Source organism: Haemaphysalis longicornis, unplaced genomic scaffold (genome assembly GCF_048455015.1).
Source record: "Haemaphysalis longicornis isolate Haplotype H1 unplaced genomic scaffold, Haemaphysalis longicornis Haplotype H1 scaffold_1, whole genome shotgun sequence".
In the NCBI taxonomy this organism is placed as follows: Eukaryota; Metazoa; Arthropoda; class Arachnida; order Ixodida; family Ixodidae; genus Haemaphysalis; species Haemaphysalis longicornis.
The window spans coordinates 7180125-7203256 of record NW_027526203.1 but is presented as its reverse complement, the minus strand read 5'-3'; the positions used below and the strand labels follow the sequence as shown (position 1 = coordinate 7203256).

At 47.5% G+C, this 23132-nt stretch overlaps 1 protein-coding gene across 1 annotated transcript; it reads left to right on the top strand.

Annotated features, from left to right (window-relative positions):
- The first annotated feature begins 1595 nt into the window (after positions 1–1595).
- On the top strand, positions 1596–19736 carry LOC144175036 (antimicrobial peptide microplusin-like). The gene is made up of 5 exons (XM_077704071.1): positions 1596–1777; positions 2417–2478; positions 4326–4415; positions 10038–10064; positions 19577–19736. The coding sequence occupies exons 1-5, from the start codon at positions 1696–1698 to the stop codon at positions 19652–19654; spliced, it is 339 nt and encodes a 112-aa protein (XP_077560197.1). The 5' UTR covers positions 1596–1695; the 3' UTR covers positions 19655–19736.
- The last annotated feature ends 3396 nt before the right edge of the window (positions 19737–23132 follow it).

Here is a 23132-nt window from a genome sequence, read left to right as displayed (position 1 = left end):
AACACATTACCCACTGAACATCTCACACATCGCTTTCGAAATTTACCCGGCACCCCTACTTGCTCGTTCTGCGGAGGTTACCCAAACATATTCCACACAATATGGACCTGCGATCGACATCCAAAGTTGGCCCGCATTCTGATTCCAACTCTGGCATCCTGGGAGGTAAGTCTGGCTGACCCCGGCGCTGCGACACAGCTCCTGCTGACGTCGAGAGCGGAGGAAGCCATGGCCACAGCTTCCCAATACGGCGCCCTGGACTAAGGGTGCTTAGGAAAATAAAGTTTGCTTCCTTCCTTCCTTCCTTCCTTCCTTCCTTCCTTCCTTCCTTCCTTCCTTCCTTCCTTCCTTCCTTCCTTCCTTCCTTCCTTCCTTCCCTCCTTCCTTCCTTCCTTAAATTCCACAAAAAATGGCCTGGATGAGGAACGAGTATTTGAGGTACTGCTACACTCATTAATACTCTAGTTCCTATACTTGGCAGCCCTGGGCGTCTGCAGGGGGGCGCAAGAAGAGCACTTGCCCCCCTCCCCAAGCCAACCCAGAACAATTGCCCCGCCTCTCGCACTCTCCCTCGTTCTCCTAATACAATGGGTTTGCCCCCTCAAGACAAAACCTTGCCGACGCCCATGTTGCCAGCTAATGACGACTCCAGCGACAAACAACCGCAAAAGACCTGTAGCAAAAGAACAACCGGGGTAAGCAGTAGCTCACGACAGAAAACTTGCGCATCGTGCAACCGCAAGAAACTGATAAACTGGAGTCTTTGAACCGCAGCATGGAGCTCAGCCAAAACTCACGATAACAAAGCCGGGAGGCCACGCGGCCCAACTGCGCGCGTAGTCAAGAGGCTTAGCGGGATGCGACTACTGACAATAAAGCAAACACTAGGTGATTTGACTTTGATTTGATTTGGCCGCTTTTCTGATGGAGGCGAAAAGTAAAACCGCCCGTGTGTGCGAGATTTCGGCGCACGTTAAAGGTTCCCAGGTGGTCAAAATTAATCCAGAGCCCTCCACCATGGTGCTACTCATCGCCTGCGTTGCGTCGGCACTTTAAACCCTACAATAGATCAATGAATAGAACTTCTATTCTGTCTTCATGGCCCACGTTGTCTACATTTTTTTTCGCAGCACCTAATATCTCAACCCAGTGAAACTGTTCCCGAAAAAGCTCTGTATGCCACTCAGTCAAACGGGATATTGAACGAAACGGAGCTGAAACGAACCGAACCCGAGCCGTGGCCAAATATGTATTTTTTTTTCGGTTAAACAACGAATTTTGCTCCATATAGTTCTCCAAATAATTTATACTAAACTGGATGGTCCGTACCGTCATCGGGATTTCAGTGCGATACTCTTACCAGTGACCAAGAGTAAAATAATTTCTCTGTTTTGTTTACCGGCATCAGCGTGAAACAAAATAGGAATATATTGTGCACTCCTGTCACCTTCCCAAACGCCACACCACCAACAAAAAAGCTACACGTAGACTTCGTGTCAGCTGACTAATCAGAGTCGCCTGTTTTTTTCGCGCCAGCAGCATGCTGAATACGCGTGTTGACAGCTTTCGTATCGCGAAGCAAACGTGGCTTCTTCTTATGACGAACGAGAGGACGACCCGAAGGACGCGACGGTATAACAAGGGTGACATCGCCACTTCTTCGCTTTTCCATAGCAAGGCGAACCAACGGGCGCCATGAAAACGCCGGTGCTCTTCGCGACTCTGCTCTGCGCATGCGCGGTTTATTCCGCCTCGGCTGCGGACCCTGACTTGTGCTGTGAGTGACCTCTAACTGTGTCGCATTGATCTGTTGTTTCGTAAGTCTGCGTGTTTCATGTAAGCAAAGTGGCGCTCCTCTTTAGTGGAATACGCAACTACATCACCAGCTCTCGCACCAGGTGCCATTGACGTCACCATTAATGCCAGTGTTGGCAGTAGAATGTTGAAAGTAACGTCATTACTGGTAGCATGTTATTTTTTCTGTGGTTTCAGTAAATTCGGTAAAACACCGGTATATACAGATGTACATTCACATATATGACAATTAGTATGCTACCGACCACTTAAGCTCTCGTCAAGGATTGTAAGAGTTGTTAATATTACACTGCCATTTCTTTCTGAAGTCCTGTTCAGCCTTGCATTCAGGAGGACAAGTTCGTATTCCATATTTTAAGGTTTTGAGGCAAATTTCGGTGCTTACTCAAAAACAACTGTGTTCCAAGGGCCAGTGGAGCATAAGATATTCGTTACCTCGTAATTTGTCTACAATTACCCAGCACCTGAAATATTCTATAAAGGCCGAGAGTGCTGTGCCGCCGAGTGAGTTAGTGCTTTGAGCTCACATTCCGAGGCTCACGCCCAGAGCAGGTGCAGTGTGGAGCGCTCGTTCATTTGCTTTCCCCTTTTCGTCGTTCAGCGTTTGATGATGTGAAGCTTGGATTGGAGCTGAGGTGCATCAGAGAGAAGGCCTGGCTTATGGTGAGTGCGCATGCCGCGAACATAAAAACTAAAAAAAAGAAACGTGACAAGATTTAGCCATCGATGCTGTTTTCTTCAGTACCATGAAATCAGCAGACCCCACCCCCTCCCCTCAACGCGCCCCTGTGCCTCGGAGTGTTGCCATGTTGTGGCTTGAGTGGGCCTTAACATTGACAGTGTTAAAGGCGAATACGTTTATTCTGCTCGACAAATAAAGATGTATCAATCAATCAATCAATCAATCAATCAATCAATCAATCAATCAATCAATCAATCAATCAATCAATCAATCAATCAATCAATCAATCAATCAATCAATCAATCAATCAATCAATCAATCAATCAATCAATAAATCAACCAAACAATCGATGAATATAAATAAATAAATAAATAAATAAATAAATAAATAAATAAATAAATAAATAAATAAACCTTCACCCTCCTTGCGCAAGCTTCCTGTGATTTCAACCCTCAGCAGTCCGCCTCACGGACATTGTATTGTGTTATAAAACTTGTGGCTCTCAATTATGACAATAACACTCCAGAGGACGTGCGTGGAAGGGTTTTTTTCTTTCTTTGCAGTAATCCTTGCCCTTGTAACAAGGTTCAGTACATAACTGCTAGCGGGCAGGAGGCGTGTGAGCATAAAAAAAAAATCCATAATAACGTTGAAATGCTCCCCCATATCTGCCGACTCGCATATCATATCAACAGGTACTCGTTTGTGTTGTTGACGTTATCTTTCATTTTGCCGTCTCCGTTTTCTCTACTTGAGACCTCAGACATAGCGTTTATCCGAAGCGCGATAAAGAGCACGGAATAAGCGGGGTCAATGCCACAGTTCGTTTCCTTATCGTAAGGGTCCCCAAGTGACTGCCGAAAAACGAGGGCTTTTATTGTATAGTGCGCGAGCATTCTGCGAATATTCAGCATAACTACGCACATATAACAGGAAAAAACGAATACCGATACGAAAGTATACCCTTGATTAACGTGGAAAACTGGGCGTGTTGGTACATAATATAGGCAAAACAGCGCAAAAAAAAAAAAAGGACATAGAGAGATACACGACAGGGACTGCGCTGAATTTAATGCAGTCCCTGTCGTGTATCTCTCTCTGTACTTTGCTTTTTTTGCGCTAGTTTGCCTAGCAAGTATACCCTGACTGATTAGTTGTGGCTTTCCTACACGTTACGAAAGGCATCGGAGATGAAAAGGAGAATGTGGAAAAGGTCAACCTAAAAAGAAGAACGTTCAGAAATGGTGAAAAAGGAAAAGTCAAGGCCCATTTCTTAAAAGAAAGACGGTTAAAACGCGAAGCTGCTTTGACCGTGCAGGGAGGGCGCAAGCAAACAGACGCCGGCTTTATAACGCATGGGCCCAGGTTCGATTCCGATCACGGGGAGCTTTTTTTCTTGAGGCACCTGATGCGCCTTTGCTCATCTTCACCATTCTGAAACCCTTGTGTTAAAATTGGCTTTCCTGCATTGCTTACTGGCGCGAAATCGAACACCATCATTAAGACATAGAAGGATTCGCCAAAAAAAATGCTAATCGTGCTGTTACGCAGAGCCGTACGACGGAAGTCGCGAGTCGGAACTGTTCACAGTGCATTCCGGTTTGCAGAGCAGAAAACCGCTGCCTATAGTAAAAATAGCAACTTGCGAATGTCCATAAGCATGCTGCCGCCAAAATAAAAGCAAAAAGTGGAATACCAACAAAACTACTGTTTGCTTATGGGGAACACCAACAGCAAGCTAGGGTGCAGGATCTGGGATGAGCCGTTTTGCGGCAGCGGACGAGATGGGGAGAGAGCGGATTCAAGCCTACACTCTGTATCTCGCAGCTTCGCAACGGACTCGACCACCTTCTCCACGTGTACCAGTGCACCAGCGATGTCTGCGTCTTCAACAAGATATGCGACGAAGGATCCGTTGTAAGCAAGCATGCCTCATCACTTTCTTAGCAGCATCTTTTTGTGGACGCGACGAGCACGCGCCGTGTGCTTGCTTTCAAGTACGGATTTTCGAAACAGAGGACACAAATTCTTTCCCTTCATATAAACGAGGTAACTACATCTGCGCTTTTCTCGCGAGGAACCACTCGGTATTCTTCCACTACAGGCAAAGTAGTCACAAAATCGTACAGATTGGCACCATGTGCTACACACCGGCCATGGCAAATACGGCACCACGCGTAATGCGTTCCGCGTGCTGACGAAGGTCATCATTACGGTTACAAACTTACTACTCCTGTACGCCCTAAATCACAGTTCATGCTCAAACCAAAGCCTCCTTCCTTTCCGGCGTGTCTTTTCTTTTCCTCCTTTTGTTTTTCGCCTACGCCTGTAGTTATAAACTGGCTGCTGTACGAATCGCACCACCTCTATTTAAGTCGCCATCGTTATCACGTTAAAGGAAAAATTACGAAAGACCGTTGAGGAACAAAGATCGTAAATCAATGCAAAGTGCGGTGAGCAAGAGTGCGTGCCGCAATATGTGGGCTCACACTGCTCAGGAAACCGAAAGCGACGTAACCTGGCAGAGCATCGAAGTGAAATAAATCTGGAGAGGCTCCTCAATGAATAAAATGAAAAAGAAGCTTAACAGCTAACTGCATCCGTTATGCCCGAGATAGGGCTATTAACGGCAAAACTGAGGGCGATCAAGCTCTCCTGCAAGGCCAAGCAGGTTGCTGAAGGCATAGAACGGTGATATGCATATGCAATCAGGCGGAACTTGTGTACATTTTATGGTACAAATGAAAATCTGCTTTCCGATGAAAAAAAAAAAAAAAATCCCCATTATCTAAAATACAATAAAACACCGTGGATAGCCGTAAAAGTTATATAATGCCGGGCGGAAAGTGTGAGTAAGAAGTGACGTTAGATGCAGCTGAACTTTATAAAAATTAGTTCACTGATACGGACGCCGAATAAGCTGCATAAACTATTTTCAGAGTACAGTTGGTAGCGTGCATGTAGCCTGCCAATTTCCGCTGAGCTGAACGAGAAAAATACGTTGAAAAAAAATTACGCCCGCCTCCACTCGCGGGAACCCTGGTGTGATGCGACGCTGAGGGGGGTTCAAGCGCAAGCGGAGCGCAACCGTCGATTGAAAGGCCGCCGGAGAGCGGCACACCGGTTATATGCGCAGCGCGCCCGAAGGAGAGGAGACCGCGGAGAGAGAGAGAGTACTGCACATGCGATGATGATGATGATGATGATGATGATGATTTCTATTTGTTTCCCCTTTGTATCGGGGTGATGACATGTCATCTTACCAAAAAGGACTAATATAACTGTTTTACACTCTTGGCTTAATACTAGCGCTACTTAGGGCAGGCACAAAAAGCTTAGTAAGCACAAATTACTTTTTTTTTTCCTGTTACTGGTTCTAACTGTCTTAGGCAATGTTCCCCTCTCTGCTTTTCGTCTAGCAGCATTCTAATCTTCTTTTCGTCCCCTCGACAGCCTTGAAGTTAACTTCGTCTCTGATGCCCTTAAATCCTATTGCTTCTGGAAGCCCGATATTCCCTTCATGTAGATTTGGATGGATACCCTCACATTCTAACACTATGTGCCGCATAGTTTCTGTTTCTTTTCCGCAGACCACGCATATGCCATCATTTTGTGAATACTTCCCCCCACAAAACTCTTAGTTCGCAGGCAACCTGCTCTAGCCTCAAAAAGCAAAGCGCTGCCCTGTGAATTATCGTAGAATGCGCAGCACCGCGCGCAGCGCCGCCCACCGGAGGAGTGGGAGCTCGCTGGGCCGCACACCCGCAGATGTTGAGAGAGAGTGTTCGCTCTCACCTGCGCACGCGCCGGCGCCAGTGCGTCTGCCGCGGCTATGACGCAACACAATCCAACACAATCCACTTTAATCCAATCCAATCCAAATCCAATCCAATCCAATCGAATCCAATCGAATGCCCCTCGCGAGAGAGTGTTCGCTATCGGAGAGGAGAGGGGGTGAGCAGAGGAGAGTGCGGACGACGACGCCGACGACGACGACGGACGCACGCAGGAAGGACAGGGCCGCTGACAAGAGATGCTCTCAGCGTCGCATCTAAAAACCGTCTCTATAAGGAGGCTTCGTCACACAGTTATAAACGTCAGTTTTGAGGGCAGATTGCGCCCCTTCCGTTGGTTGCCATCCCGGGCAGCTGATTTTAAATGCAGAGCATTTCAGTAACTCACGATGTCACCCGCGTTGGCGTCCGTAGTCCGCGTCCGCATCGCTCCCCCTACACTATATAAAAAAATAATACTTGCCGGCGCCAGATTTCGATCCTACGACTCTGCGGGCGGAACGCAAGGTGCACGGTACTCTACCAACTGAGCCACAAAGCCGACACAGAACGGAAGGTTACGAATGTGCCTTATATCCTTGACTCATTCAACCGTCGGCCAGACGTGCGCCCTCTCCCCCGCGTCCTCCTAGCCTTCTCTCCGCTCGCAACGCCCTCTCTCGCCGCGTTCGGTTCGGGCGAACAACAGGTGGGGACATACGCAACACCCTCTCTCGCCGCGTTAGGTTCGCGCGCAAGAACAGGTGGGGCGCTCGCATCGCGCTCTCTCGCCGCGGTCGGTTCGCGCTTAAACCACATATGTCGTTCGCGCGCGCTGCGGTCGCTAACATCTGTGGCGTGATCGTGACGTCAGCATCACGCGTTCGCGTGGTGGCGATTTCGGCGCTATAACACTCTCTCGCGAGGGGCATTGGATTGGATTCGATTGGATTGGCTTGGATTTGGATTGGATTGGATTAAAGTGGATTGTGTTGGATTGTGTTGCGTCATAGCCGCGCCACGTTGCGTCATAGCCGCTCCACGTTGCGTCATAGCCGCGGCAGGGGGTTCACGGCACGTTTCACCATCGACTTCATCGACAATGTCTACGCTGGAAGACAACAATTACAACAACAACCAATACGTAATCCATACGACTTGCAGGCGCGCCCCCCCCCCCCCCGCAGAAATGCTCTGCATTTGATCGTGCCCCTCGCGAGGGGGATGTTTTTTTTAAAAGGGTCGCTATGCTTCAGATTGATTTCGAAAAAGCGTTCGACCGAGTGTGCCATGAGATTCTTTTTATATAGTGTAGGGGCAGCGATGCGGACGCGGACTACGGACGCCAACGCGGGTGACATCGTGAGTTACTGAAATGCTCTGCATTTAAAAAATTACACTGGCCACCAGCGAAGGCCCATTTAGTTTCTATTTTCTTAGACCAACGAAAACTTGGAATCTTCCAACTAGCGCGACGTTGATCGCGCTGTGCGCAGGTCATTTTGTCCTGCCGTGCTGGTTTTATTGCTGCAGGTTTTCTACTTGTCCACGCGGCCCGGAGGTGGGCTCCGCAGCACGCGTATAACTGGTATAGGTCACATTTACCGGTTTCCAGGGGCATTTACGCCGGGCGAACTATTCCTTTAAAAAACGTAGTAAATGCCAACCCCGAAATAGTTCAACATTAGCATTTTGAAGACTGAGGCAAGCATCAACCACGTGAAACGGCAAATAACGATCGGACGAATTCTCATCAGTTTCATTTGAAGGCATACTGCTTATGAAAGCAGTGCTGTTCGCGTACAACGATGTATAACGGGTTACGGAACCCGCTGCGGTGGTTCAGTGGCCAAAGCGTTGTGCTGCTGAGCCCGAGGACGCGGGTTCAATACCGGCCACGCTGTCTGCTATTAAGGCAAAAAGCGAAAACGCCCGTGTATCAAGATTGCGGCGCACGTTAACGATCCCCAGGTGGTCAAAATTATTCCAGAACCCTCCACTGCGGCGCGCCTCATGGCCCAGGTGTAGCTTCGGCGCGTTAGTATAGTGGTAACCCAGTTTATACATTGGGTGACTCCTTTCGCAAATGGTTTTCATCATGCCTCACAATCAATAAATAAATCAAGTGTTAAGGAAGACAGCGCTCGTCATTACGCAAGTATTGTCTAAGTGATTAGGGGGATACTTTAGGGCAATGCCTCTTGGATGAAACGTGCCCCAAGCTCCTTACGTTCATACGTTTCCAAGAAACACATCCGCTCAATTGTCTTCACGGCACGCTGGAGTATGATCTTATGTCCTTACATTTATGTTGGCGACATCACCGCCGATAATTATTATGAAGTGCTTGGTAGTGGGTCCACCATCGTTTTCTTTTTCACCCGATAGAAGACCGACCATACCCCGACCACAGTCGGATCTGTACCTTGCCAGTGTAACGCGCCCTCGCACATCCCTTCGCCGATAGCACAACCATGTTTATATCGTGTGTGTCGGATTGGCGAGAGTAATTGGTATATGAAATATACGCCTTACAACATATCGTGATTTTTTAGTTGTGGAGCCTCCAAATGCTGTGATGGGTCCGTGACTTGGCGTTCTTTCATTATTAACAATTATCGCGTTGGACAAGGTCAAATGCGAATTTAGAAATAATAAAAAAAGATTTTACTTAAGACAAAGTCTGCCGGAGAGAGCCCTCCCATTTTGGACTCTCGAAACATTCGCCTAAGCTACTATCGAGGCATGAAGTAACGTGCTTAGCATGACACGTCATGTAACGCTGATTCACCGTGTTAATTCAGACACTTTCAAGTTGCCTCTAAAATACTGTTGATGGTGAGCGCGCTGTTTTGAAACTGAATCCTGTCTGTGATTCTAATATCTGTCAGTCATTCGCTGCAGTGACTGGGTATAGCTATCGTGTCATGCTGTTCAGTGTCGTTAGCGGGCTCTATTATAAGGCGTGCAGGCTGTATTTCGGAAGGATACAAAATATAAATAGCGGTTACGTACGCAAGGCATGCTGTCAATTAAAGTACGCCATCCTGGTAAAATAATCTGGAGCTTCTCTTAATGTACAGTCGCGCTCACTATGACCTACACCGCTGATTAGTATTCACCGCTTTGCAGAACCTTTGTCTGGCACCCGGAGTAAAGACCAAGTACACATTAGGAGCATAACGTCCTAATGAATCAGGCCTTATCCTAACGTATATGCCCATAGTCATTGTTTTGTCGATGTAATCGTCTGAATACTAATGAGCGGTGTGGGTCATAGTGAGCGCGACTGTACGTATTCGCAGCTGTAATATTTCTTTGAATTTATGGCATTGGCTCCGGTTTCTTCTTTGGATTTGGTAGTATTTTAAGTAGGAACGATGGAACCAGCGCTACTTGTCGTTGATGTGCTTCTTAATGCAACTTATGCTGCATTCATCACCCCTTTGCACTGTTTAATGATATCCGAGAAAAAAGTTCTCCAAACCTTGTACTACGTGCTCAAAATGTTACGATTAAAACATAAGCGTGGCCGAAGGAATTGTTCCATAGTCCTTGCTGGGAATGACACCCAGTCCCAGTTTCTTTACTTTAACCTTAATAGGGGTTTCCTCCAAAACAATCGATTGTCTTCTAGGTAATTTTTATTTAGGGTATTCTTGACTGTAGCTAACGAATCAATTAAGCACACGTAATTGTCGGTTAAAATGGTCTGGTGTCAACGCAGGGCGTCCGTGCAATAAATTATTTTTCTCTGTTCTTTCAGGAGGATGCCTTGAACAAGTACATGAAGGTACGTCGCATTAGAGAGAGCGTTTAACTCGAGGTTTTAAGTCGAGTAGATACTTTAAGGTTTTAACTCGATTAGATACTTTGTTTTGTGCTCCTGAAGGTGTTGTAAATATCATATCATTGGCACTCTTACGCCTTAAAGGGAAGCTGAAGCGCTTTCCAAAAAAATTGAGTTAAAGGAACGTTTATATAGTTTCTTGCGCGCTGATTCCGAATAACACATTGAATTTTATCGTACATAAGTCCAACCGGCATTTATCTTGCAATACGCGCGGTCCCGTTTGAAAGACGCGCGCTTTTCGTCTTTTGACGCCCCTGATTGGTTGTGCCCATCATGACGTCAAAAGAGGACAGCCTTCGGCCGCGCGGGTTGTCGGAAGCATTGGGAACGATCGCACGGTTGTCTTTTCTGCAATTTAGCTTGCAGTTTAATGTTCGCACATGACTGGAAGTTTATTTTATAACTTCCCGTGCTGTTGGTTCAAATATCTTGGAGCTTAAATTTGCTTTACACGACGGAAAACCCCAAAGCAGTGACTGTGGCGTCGGCTGGAGGGTTCCCTCAAAATATTTCTGAATTAGGCAACCACCATTGGGGTTTCTATACCATATGTTAGTATTAGGTACTGCCTGAACTGTTTGTTACTATATACAAAACCATTTATGCCGAAGATTAAGCGGCGTTTTATAAACAATCTACCAGCGAAAAGCACGTACGTGCACCGCGCGAAAGAATAGCGTTCATGCGCTGTAAACGTATATCCGATACATATATTGCCGGTACACGCATAAACCAACAAGCGGACTCTGCTTCCGCATTTCCTTTGTTCGTTGTCGCCCACCGCAGCCCCGTTACTCATCCCTATACACAGACCCACACGCGCGAGCGCCATTTCGGCAGCGACGCTACGGCGCCTCCGCGATCGCTAGCTGCACTTCGATGAGTGGCGTCTTACTGCTTGATATGCATTTATTCTGAAAACACTGTAGCATACTGATGCCTGCTCAGCATTATTGGCTGTAGTAGGGCTTGATTTTCGCTTGCGCGTTGCGCATTCTGCTACAATATTACGGCCACCTCGTTATAATTAACACACCAGTGTACAAGGCAGTTACGTTGTAGTTACGTTACTTTAGGTAACAATCCCCAAACGTTTGTGATAATGAATCGTTGGCCTGTTTCAGCATATCTAGATTTAAGCATTTACTGCGCTAGTCGGACAGAAGCCGTATATTTACTCTTCGATCCTAATTTGTTTAGTCTCATCGTTATATATATCACCGACTATCACCGGAGCCCAGTTGAGGTTCAGCGACAACAAGTGCTTTCCGGGTTATAATATGCAGGCACACGGAAGCTTGGGCAAAGACTTAGGCCCCCGCAGTCAACACAAATTATGGCACGGTGGTGGTTCGGAGTGGTGTTTTTTTAATTCCAGACAAACAGCGCCTTATCGTGGCATGTATACTTGCAACATAAGTAATGTGGTGGTCTTGGTTCTGTTACTTTATAGGAATACATTTTACCTCTTAGCCGGGAGAGAACTTCTATCAGGATTGGCCCCTTGTTTTAGTTTCGCCAAAAATTGTTTTTTTTACTGTTTTGAGCCCATAGGGAAAGAAAACCGACGCGTTTAACGAAACAGGTATTTCCTGAACAAATGTGACTTTGTTTCTGGAACGGAACGAAACATCCCCTGCCAAAGTACAGCAGTATTCCCCATCCTTCCTAAATCTAGAATCTAATGCAAACATTCACGTCCATCGCATCAAAAAAAAAAAAGAAAAAAAAAAATCGTGCCAATCCACCCCGTGAATGTGGTTGGAAAGCAAAGCTGTAAACGGCACCCATAACTATTGCCCATGCGACGTGACTTAAATTCACTCACATCGCTTTAGAAATAGTAAAACCTGAGAGAAGTAAAATGCACTTACCCACACCATAAATACTTCGAAGAGATATTCTTGGTAAGGTTAAATCAATGCATGATGCATGAACGGTGTTTGGTTGAGTTGTATTGGTGTAGCACAAGAGTGGAAACTTCTTTTATAAAATTAACGTAAGCTCCAATCCGGTGTTAGACGATCTGACTTCTCCGTCTCTGCGCCGCGGACGGAGGCGACGAGATTTGCGGCAGAGGAGGACGAGGAGGAAGGAATACTTCTGTTCAGACTTCTGAACGGCCCAGAGTGCAGCACTGGGGAGTGATTCCTTCTTCTGTGGGGCCCATATACAGTCCGCGCGGCCTGTATTCTGTCCACCCGCTAAAGCTGGGTAGGTAGAGAGGGCCTGAACAGCAGCACCTCCTATTGCTCTTGTTGGGTACTTGACGGAAAGAGAGGAGAGTGATAGGGGCTAAAGTCGCACACCCCGATTACGGGGCGGAGTGTTCTTACTTATGAGCAAAATTTACATTCAGTGTCGTAGCGATTCGTATGCATTAAGTGAACACGGGTAGGCTGTGGGAAGGAGCCCGGATTGTATGAGCCGTGGTGTAGTTTGTTGTTCTCTGGAAAGGTCAGGGTAAGGCGAAGGTACGGTCTGTTTCAGAAGGCGATAATGCTGAGTTATCTCCCTGAACGTGACAAGCGGGTGACTGTCCTCGTGCAGCTCCATAGCCCGGGAGTTAAAAGCACAGGCTTGTTGGGTGGGCGTATTTGTTGCCCTCCATTGAAGCGTGAGGGGGTGTCCAGATGAGCTAAATGAAACCGTTTGGGGAGTGGTTTTTAGCACGCGCAGTGCAGGTCAGGACACCCAACCCGACTGGTAATTTCAGTAGGCTTGCTGGGAATCGGTGACTACCCTCTGAACCCCTGGTTGAGGGAGAGCCATGGTGATGGAGGCCTGTTCTGCTGCCGTCATTTCTTGGGTCCTAAGCGAGGTACACGCAAGGAGGTTGGTTCTGGAGGTAGCCACGATGATGGCGTATTGATGCCCTCGATGTTTGGAGGCGTCTGTGTAGATAACTGCATGATCCCCACCGAGGGTGGTGTTTTAGCGTCCGAGACCGTGCTTTTCGGTCACCCTCGTCGTCTGAGGGGCTCATATTTCTAAACAAAGGGAGCATCTTTAATTTTAGTCGCCAAGAGTTTGGGAGTATGTCAAGCGGAGTGACATTCTGGGTTGCCCAGCCAATCTGGTGAAGCATGCGGTTACCCACCGCAGTTATGAGTCGGACCTTCTGGTTAGAAAGATGACCTTCTATCAGCTCTTCCACGGTGCTGTGGAGCCCCGTGCTAAGCAGCTTCTGTCTGGACGCAGTCATGAGAAGACCAATTTCCTGCTCGACCGCCTTGGTTGGTTGGTTGGATCCGGAACGAGAATGGCGCGTACCCACTCTGGGGGATTGGCCAAGTCTTATTGTGATTTCACTGCTAAAGAAGCTTAGTAATTAGTTTCAAACGAAGGGAAAATAGGGTACAGTGATGCTAACAATTTAGGAACCAAAAGAAATTCAATACTACTGTACCAACAGGTATTTCAATAAACGATTAAAAATGGGTTGAAGCTATTGATTAACAAGGCAAGCGACCTGTTTCGGCAATAAATGAGTGAAGAGCGCGAAAAACATCCCCGTTGCACCGACCAAGCCCGACTGCCCCAAATGACAATAAATTAGGCACCGACAAGGCGAGACCCAGGCGCCGGAGGGGAGCCTCCAGGTAACGATTTCGGAGGGAAGAGAACCGCCGGCAAGACAACAGGAAGTGGTCAAGTGTTTCCTCCTCTTGACAGAAGCTGCAGGTGGCCGATGGCGCTATGCGTGCACGGTGCAGGTAAAAATTCAAATTAGGTGTTCGACATCGCAAGCAAGTCAGTGTGACCTCGCACAGCCGAGACTGCGCAAAGTCACACTTCCAAGAGTACCGGAGATGCTCAATGTCTGGGCAGCCAGCGATGCTGTCTGGTGGGAAGCTGTCCAGTGAACTGTACCTTCGAAACCTAGTTCCAACAACATAGGCTACCGGGGGCACAGCATCAACGAGAGGACCATTCAGTGCTACTCCTGCCAGGTAATCAGCAGTTTCGTTAAGTTCAACTCCTCTGTGCCCTGGGACCCAGACCAGCCGGATTTCCCTGACATGTACTGGTATAAGCATCGACAGCGATCGGCGAAGTGGAGAAACTGTTGGGGAAGATAAAGCGGAGCAAACCGAAAAAGAATCTGTCACAATGATCACCTGGGAATGCTCTTCGCTGAGCTTTCGAAGAGCGAGCGCGATTCCCAAAAATTCTGCCAAATATATTGACGTGAAATTCGGAAGACGAAGAGGAAATGCCCAGTCAAGCGCAGGTGAAAAGATACCTACACCAGCTTTTTTGTCTCGGACAGAAGCATCTGTGGCTATAACCACATGTGTCGGGAACTCTTCTAGGTAGTTTTCTAAAAGGCCAGATATCGTTCTCTCCGGCAAGCATTTGGCATTGGAGGGAAAAATGTTGACGAAGTCAATGTCCACACTCGCAGTGCGATATTCAAACGTAGGTACAGATAATATGTTGATATTTAAAGGGGCGAGCAAAGACTGGACGAACACTACCTGTGGACGCTTGTACATGGGCCATGATTGGGCAAAAAAGGACGCTGGGGAGTGTACAAAAACCATTTGCGATCGTGATATAGGCAATTCCATTGCACGAAGGTATGCTTCTACTGTCAACACCTTGAAACGAGATATCAGAGGAAGGATTCGAGCCTCCCAGTACAATACCCGAATGGGGACGTACCTTGGCAATCCCAAACACAATCGCAAAGCTTGCCTTTCTAATGTAATCAATGGTCGGAGCTTGTAGAACGGATAACTAGAAAAAAGGATACAGCCGAATTCCAGAATAGGGCGCACGTACATGCGATAGAGCATAAGGAGGACGTCTCTGCGCATACCCGATTTTTTATTACAATATCTCTTCAACACGGAAACCGCTCTCCCCCCTTTCACCGCAATGAAGTCAATGTGAGGACGCCAATTCAGAGTGCTCTCATACAACACTCCTAGATATTTCAGAGAGGTAACCTGCGGTATTGATTTCTGTCTGTATGTCAGATCAATCGAAATTGGGTCTTTCACTGGGAATGCCAAGAGTGCACACTTGTCGACATTTAGGGATAGGTAGAGGCCATCCAGCCATGACTCTAAGGTCGACATATAAAGCTGCAGTGACTGAAACAAGACATGTACATTGCTTGAAGAGCTAAAAAACGCCAGGTCGTCAGCATACAAGTACGACTGTACGCCCGCAATAACGGGAACCTCGCTGAGTAAGACATTAAATAAAACCGGAGAAAGAACGGATCCTTGAGGTAAGCCTCGCGTTTGATTGTAATGTGAGGAGGTAACGCCGCTCTGAGCAATAAAGAATTTGCGACCGGTTAAAAACATCCTAACCCACGAAGTAATATATTCGGGAAAACATAATCGATGCATCTTTTCTAAAAGTATGCCATGTTCCACGCAATCATAAGCTTTGGCCACATCCAATGTCACAAGCGCTGCGGCCTCTTTGGAACGACGAGCCAGATGAAGGCGGCTCTCTAGGTCTATGTGCGCCGACCATATCGAGCAGCCTGGCCTGAAGCCCACCTGTCGAGGACTCAAAATGTTAGCACTATTTAAAAACTTTTCGATTCTGGCCAATAAAACCCTCTCAACAATTTTTACAAGATTAGACGTTAAGCTTATCGGCCTAATGTTATCCAATGAAAGACCTAACCCAGGTTTTTTAGGCAAGGGAACAACTTTCGACAGACGCCAATCGAGAGGCACCCAGGAAGCGCGCAGAGAGTGGTTCACAATATGCAGGAGGTCTTCAGGCGACTCCGTAAACACCATCTTTATCATTGGGACAGTAATACCATCTGGGCCTGGTGCTGCATCGGATACACGCTGTAACACATCGTATAACTCTCCCTTCGTAACCTCTTCAAAGTTAAGAGGAGCCGGGCCCAGGACAGGGGGGCCATGAGCCGGTGGGGCCAGTACCGGGTAGCGGGAAGTGAAACGAGCCTGCAGTCCTACAGCCAACTGATCAAGAAGAATTTTTAAGGCTGTTGGCGTGTGCATGAAGGAATCAAGGTTTGGTGAGCTGTGGCCGTTTTTTCTAATCCGCAAGAACGAGAAGAGCGCACGCCTATTACTAGTTTTCGAGAGGAAAGAGAAGCGGCTTGTGTTATATATCTCTTTTGCCCGTGCAACAGTACGTTTGAACACAGCGCGAAAATACTTAAAATTGCTCCAATTTTCGGGACACTGGTTATACTGTAACTTTTTCCACGCTGCTTGTCTTCGACGGAAATCCCTCGTACATTCCTCATTCCACCAAGGACTGCTTGGCTTCCCTTTAACCGTAGAAATCGTAAATTTAGATCGAGTGGCCGAGTCCTGAATTACTGATATAAGCTCCTTGGCACGAGCGTCAATTTCTTGAGTTGGTAACGAAGGTAATGCTGAACGCATTAGATTTTCATACCGATTCATATTCACAAAGGAGTGCTTCGTACGGGTAACGTGTTTCCTTGCGCGAATATCAAAAACCACGGGGATGTGGTCACTAGATGTAGCACAGTCTGCCGTAGACCACGCAGCAACAAGACCCGGCTTCGCAAAAGTCAAGTCCAATACCGACTTACTCTGGCCGCGCAGGCATGTAGCCGCTTTTGAGTTCTCACAGGAGAGAGAGTGGTCGCTAATCCACCCCCATAAACGCCTCCCGCAAGCATCGGTGCGATATCCCCAGTCCACATGATGAGAATTGAAATCCCCTGCTAATATGACATGATTTTTACAAGCCGCCAAAGCTGCATCCAGTGAACCAGTCGATGTCACCCCATATGGAAAGTATGCATTTACAAGGGAGAATGAAACATTTCCTGGTAATTCAAAGTCAACTGCAAGAATTTCACTCTCAGATGAGAGAGAAACAAATGACATGTGTGCACTATGGCAGAATTTTTGCGATACTAAAATCAATAACCCTCCACCTCTACCTTGCCTGTCCAAACGAAACGAGCGGAAATTTGGAATAAAAAATGATTTCTGGGGAGAAAGCCAAGTTTCTTGAAGTAGGATAACGTCAGGGTGGTATTGAGACACAAGCCAATTAAGATCAGGAGAAGCAGAGAAAACAGAGCGGCAATTCCATTGGAGTACTCGTATACTTGTCATTGATTGCCAAGCTGCGCCGATGATATAGCCTGTTGTAGTATGTCGTGCGGCTGATTGGGAGACTGCACGGAACTTTTTGGATTTTTGGTATTCTTTGGTTTGGAATCTTTGCTTACCTCCCCATCAGTGGGGGAGAGCCTGCGCTTTTGGGCCAGTGGGGAGGACTGGCCTACCTCCATCTCATCCGAGTCCTCAAAACAGGCGGACGACATTTCTTGGGACACAGGAAATTGTCCTAGATCAGTGAATGCTGCATTATCATCAGAAGTGGATGGCATGTTTACAAGAGGAGTAGGCGGGGAGACCCGAGTGCCGCCCGGCAGCGATGCCGACCGCCTTTCTAATCATTATAAAAAGCATCTTTATGTCTTCCTTGTCGAGAAGAAGACAGGGGGTTGACGTAAGAGACTTTGGAAAGGTCAAAAGCTTCAATTAATGGAAAGGTACCGGCTTCCTTTAGGCCTCGCTTCTTGGTTGCAACTCGCCTGATCGAGGCGCTGCAAGGAGACGTCACTCGTCGTGTTAGCCTCGAGATGTAGGCCCAGGATTTTGATACTGGGGCTTGGAGTGATGGCCTGGCCATCAAGGAGTATCTGAATGTATTCCCTGATTTGGCTAGAGTGCGGACGACAAGGAGCTGTGATTTTTTTAAAAACGTGAACACTGGAGGCCACAGGCTTTATTTAGCTCATTGGCGTACTAGATGCGATGCATTGGTGTGAGCTTCCTTTAATTTTTGTAACTCTTAGCACATGAGCAAGGTGCGCACAGGGCTGCTAGACGGGCGTGAGTGGTCGCGTGACGCTTTCACGTGACATTCAGCGAGAACGCAGGGGGTAAACCCGTAGATGTGCTTGGTGAGTACACCACCTGTGTTCCCCGTCTTCGCGTGGGTTCGTAGCTAAATCGGTAAGACAACGGGCTGTCGCTTTGTCGGTCTATTAGTTCCAAGTTCGATTCCCGGTGGTGCCAGTTAATTCTTTTATTTGTTCGCTGGAGTTTTCTGGTGGCACCAACGGTCGCGAAAGAACCCTTGGGGGGTAGAGGTAAAAAGCTTTGCTTTAAAAACGCATTGCAGCTGTTTACAAAGTATCTAACGTAGTGTAGTATATTCTCTGTCATCAAGCACAGCCACCTCGGCTGTCGCTTCCGTATGTTATCAAGCATCCCGGCATGGCATTATTCTGCTTAGGAAATCGGCATGATAATGTATGCCTCGTTTGGCGTTCGTGCATACTTTTTGAACACGAAAATTGTACAAATAAGTGCTATCAACCACAACAGCAACACGTATCATTCACAAGGAAACACGGCGAAAAGAGCATGGCTGAGGCGGCCGATCCGGCAGGAAGTCCAGGTATGACGTTTTTCAGCCGGTTTTCGCCCACGCTCTTCGGTCTTCCGGCATCGCGCGGCGAGATGGGGGCGCGGCATCGCGCCACTTTTGCTTGCGCATTGCGCCGTTTCTATTGCATGTATTGCGAAAATATTTCGTACACGGGAACTATTCAATGTGTACTTGCTGCTAGTCAACTTTTCTTTTAATTCTAAAACCGCTTCACCTTCCCTTTAAAGATATTTTGACAAAAAACTATCATCATCATCACTCCTGAAGGTGCCACTTGCGAAGCTCGCGTAAATATATTGTCCACAGAGTTAGACCTAAGCATCTTTGGTTGCGTGCGGCAGCCATTCGTTCTTGAGGTTTTAGATGGCATGGAAAGCAAAAAAAATATTGTTAGCATATATATATATATATATCTTACCCTACCCCCTTACCCGCCGTAGTGGCTGCAGTGAGTAAAGCGTTGTGCTTCTGAACCCAAGGACGCGGGTTCGATTCCCAGCCGCGGTGGCCGCTTTTCTGATGGAGGCCAAAAGAAAAAACGCCCTTGTGTTCGAGATTTCGGCGCACATTAAAGACCCACAGGTGGTTTCAAATTAATCCGTAGCCCTCATCGCCTGTGGAGCATTGGCGGGTTAAACATCATAATCAATCAATCAAAACCCCACACCCTCCAAATCGCCTAATAGATTACGTTTTCTTAGCTCTTTATTCAGTAAGACCACAGTGAGCACGCATAAGAAAAAAAAACGTTTCTGATTTTTGGACTAATTTCGGTGTTTAGGTTCTGGATGACTCGCTTGGGAACATTCGCCTTCACTCAGTGTTTCAATATTTTTAAAACACTTGCTCTCGCCGCCACCATGGCTACAAGTATTTAGTGTAGTTCCAACGTCGCGTACAAAATATTTGCATTTACTGCTGAGGGTCACTATACATCCAGGCATAAACTTTTTACCTGCTTCACCATCTGTTCTTATTGTCCCTTCTTTTCTGCCTTGTAGCCCAAACCCCGGAGGGAATTCTGGAGTTACGCCAAGACTTGCGAAAAGGATCTGCCACCCGATTCCGTTACAGAATAAAGGATGCAGCTTTACTCCAGAATGAGACCAGTACTGTTCGATTTGATCATAAATTGCTATTAAATTTTATATGTACTAAGCACCACCCTCATAGCCTGATGGACGTGACCATGCTGAAATTTCACCTTCGCAGAACATGCCCAAAATCAAATGTTATTGTGTCCAACCAACTGCAGCTAAATTTCGCATGAAGGCCACCCGGGCTCACCACATTTTTCCAGCTCTGGGCAATCTGGGCAATCGCTTATCCAGGGTTGTCGTTCTGCCAGCTTTGTAGAATACCGGTCCATTTGGGTGCGATAACAATTTAAAGGGACCCTGCAACACTTTTTTAACTTTTTTTGAAACCTTAAATGCTTGCAGAACGTTGTCACCCAGCAGACCCAGTGCTTAGATTAGGGGGTCGCAAAGTACCTCAGCCAAAAATTACTGCTCTATGCCCATCACATAACTTGTAAACTCGCTCAAAAGATTTTTCTCTCTTTCCCCGTCTTGACGTTCTCCGACGGCCCGAATTACGTCACTGAGGCCATGTAGCGGCTGTTGGCCGGTTTTCATTCAGTTGCAGCAATGAACGCTTTTCGATAGCAAGTTTAATAATAAAGCCACAAAAACAAAACAGAAACGGAAGGCGTGTCTGGTGTGACGAGCAAATCACGCAGGGTCGCTCCGTACTGGCGATGACGGTAGCTTTCGCAGTGCTTCCAGACGCGAAGGGAAGAGTAAAAACGCTTATCAAAAGTGTTGCACGGTCCCTTTGATATTCCTGTCGGAAGATGAACTGCTGTATAGTGAATGTAATGTCACAACGGGAAGAAGCGGTTGCTTGCTCAAGCATATTCTCAAGCTGAACGATTCCGCTTGGCCAACGTAAACATATGCCATGGCGGTCGCCTTTCACAACGGCTCCGCGTTGGCTGAAGCAGCGAGCGCTTAAAGCAGTGTGAAGTAATCTATTCTCGTCGGCTAGGACAGAACGAGCGCTCGAGGCGGCGTCACATCAGCGTGTCACGTGAACTGAGTTACACCACACTCACGGGACTCCTCTGCGGGTGTCACTTCTTGCTCAACATTGAGATGAGGATAGCCTTTTGTGATTGAACGGCATTTACAAGCACGGCTGTCTGATATCAAGTTGGCCAGCCGGAAAGCGTTTTTGCAAGAGATAACGTAGTGCCACTCAGAACGTCGTTACATCGCTGCGGTAACTTATCTTTTGCAGAAAACTCTTGTCTTGTCGGGATTTAGCGAGGCGACAGCTTTGTAGCCGCCCTCGGGTGCTTTGGGGCGACTCGCGTTTGTCGTTGTTTTTCCTTGTCTGAGTTACCCTCTGCTATGACCCCTGCGTAGTACTATGGAGCACACTAGGTTGCCTTAGAGTGCCCCGACTGACGCTGGGAATTCATTTCGAGACTGTTTCGTGCGCCTACAGCGTTCCTTCGCTAATACCTCGAAAGCATGTTTGCAGTTGCGAATCTAACGGAACTGTTACAAGCCCCCGGCATCCTGGCACGCTAATACGCCGGCGTGTTTGGAAGAAGGCATGCTGCGACGAAGGCACGGGTGGGTGGGAATGCTCGCGAAAGCGATATCCCCTCGTATTTGCGGCTGTCGCCACAAAAAGACGGGAAGTTGCTATTCTCTCGCGTTTCTATTATTGAGAATCAGCCTTGTACGTCACTAGTATCCTCTCAATTGATTCGTCTTCAATTTGTACCGACTGCTCGCAAGCCACAATGCTGCTCTCCACAAGAGAAAATAATGTCCCATCACTTCGTTTATATACACTGCTGCCTCCCTCATCCTCTTGAAGAGACGACGATATTGATGCGCACACCCCACCCACAACACGCAGCGACGGGCCCTGCGGCTCAAGACATGCATATCTATGAAAGCAGGGCGGCGAATCAAAACTGAATACAAAACAGAAACTTTTTCCCCGAACGGAGCCTGAATCTGGACCCATATGATGGCGAAGCTTTCTTGGCTTGTCCGTGCGGTTTTCCGGCGGCGGCTGCTGCGGCAGCCTGGCAGGGCACCCGCTCGCTTTTATCTGACGCCGGATAACGCTGGGCTCCGCGTATCGGGCCCGCGGGGCCGGGAAACGTGAGGCAGCCGAAAGCCTTGGGAAGCCCCAGCCCTTGTGTGTATCGCGTGCTCTTCGCTACAGAGCGCGATCCGTCTAAACAGCGTGCTGGCTATAGGAGCGTCTTTGCTGTGCTCAGTGGCTACGGCGTTTGCTGCTGAGCCAAAGGACGCGGGCGTGGCACCGGCCGCAGTGGTTGATTTTCTGATGGATGCAAAAAGCAAAAACGCCGGTATGTAGAGATTTCGGCGCACGTTAAAGATCCCCGGGTGGTCAAAATTATTCCGGAGCCTTCCATTACGGCGCGCCTCATAGCCCAGGTGTGGCTCGGCGCAGTAAACCCCACAACCAATCAATCGATTGTTCTCTGACCAAGTCATGGCACAGCGAAGTTGTGGAAAAGAAAATTCATTATAAACCACACATCAGGGTGCAGCGGCTAGTGGTAACAGCGCTGCCCTAAAAACAGAAAATTGCTGAATCAGTTTCTAATTTACGCGGAAATTCTACAAACTACAAAACAATTCCCTGGGGGGGGAGGGGGACAAGCTACTACAAATTCACAGGAAGGTGTTAGTTGTTATTCATAGAAAGTTGTTAGTGGAAGTTAATTGTAGCAAAAATGCTTTTATGCATGCCGGCGCTTATATCAAACTGGAATCATAGCCTGCGGCTTCGGACGTTAACACGTGAATAAATTATGGGGCGGCATAACATGCACACGGCAAGCTGCATAAACGCCACACTGAGTGATTAGCTAGTCTATTACTGCGGTTTTTATTTCACGACATGGAGTTAGCAACGCATTCTTGCATTGCTGCCCAACAGCGATTTAAAGTGTAACCGCATGTTTTGAATATCCAGTGACGTGTTAGGAAATGCTGAGGCCAGGGGCCGAGGCTTAGGGCTGCGTATCTATCTGGCATCGTGCCGTTACGCGGTTAGACACTTGTGGCAATGTTTGATAAGGAGGCTGGGAGTGTTCTTGAGGAGTCCGACGCGTGTTTTTTTTTTGTTTTGGGGCGCTTTTTTATCTTACAGAAGCCTTTCTTTGCACTATATGCCTGTTTCCAGAAATGATACGGATTTCGCTTCAAGCTATTTTGAAGGGGCGACATGACGCAATCTGGGGGGAGGGACACAAATTGCTTTATTCTGGAGCGGTGTCAGAACACGGATTTTCTTGTCCCAGAAGAACCAAAAACAAGTGGCTATCGTGCGAACTTGTGAGTCATGCACCGTGGTAACGCAGAATATCACTTTTGACCAGAAGTACCGCCAACTATCTATGAAAATTAAGCTGTCGAGGAACGCCGTAATGTAAGAACACATCATGGAAGAGAAAGTTGGCGACGTCAGTTGCACAACTAATGGGAAGGGCGCTCGTGATGG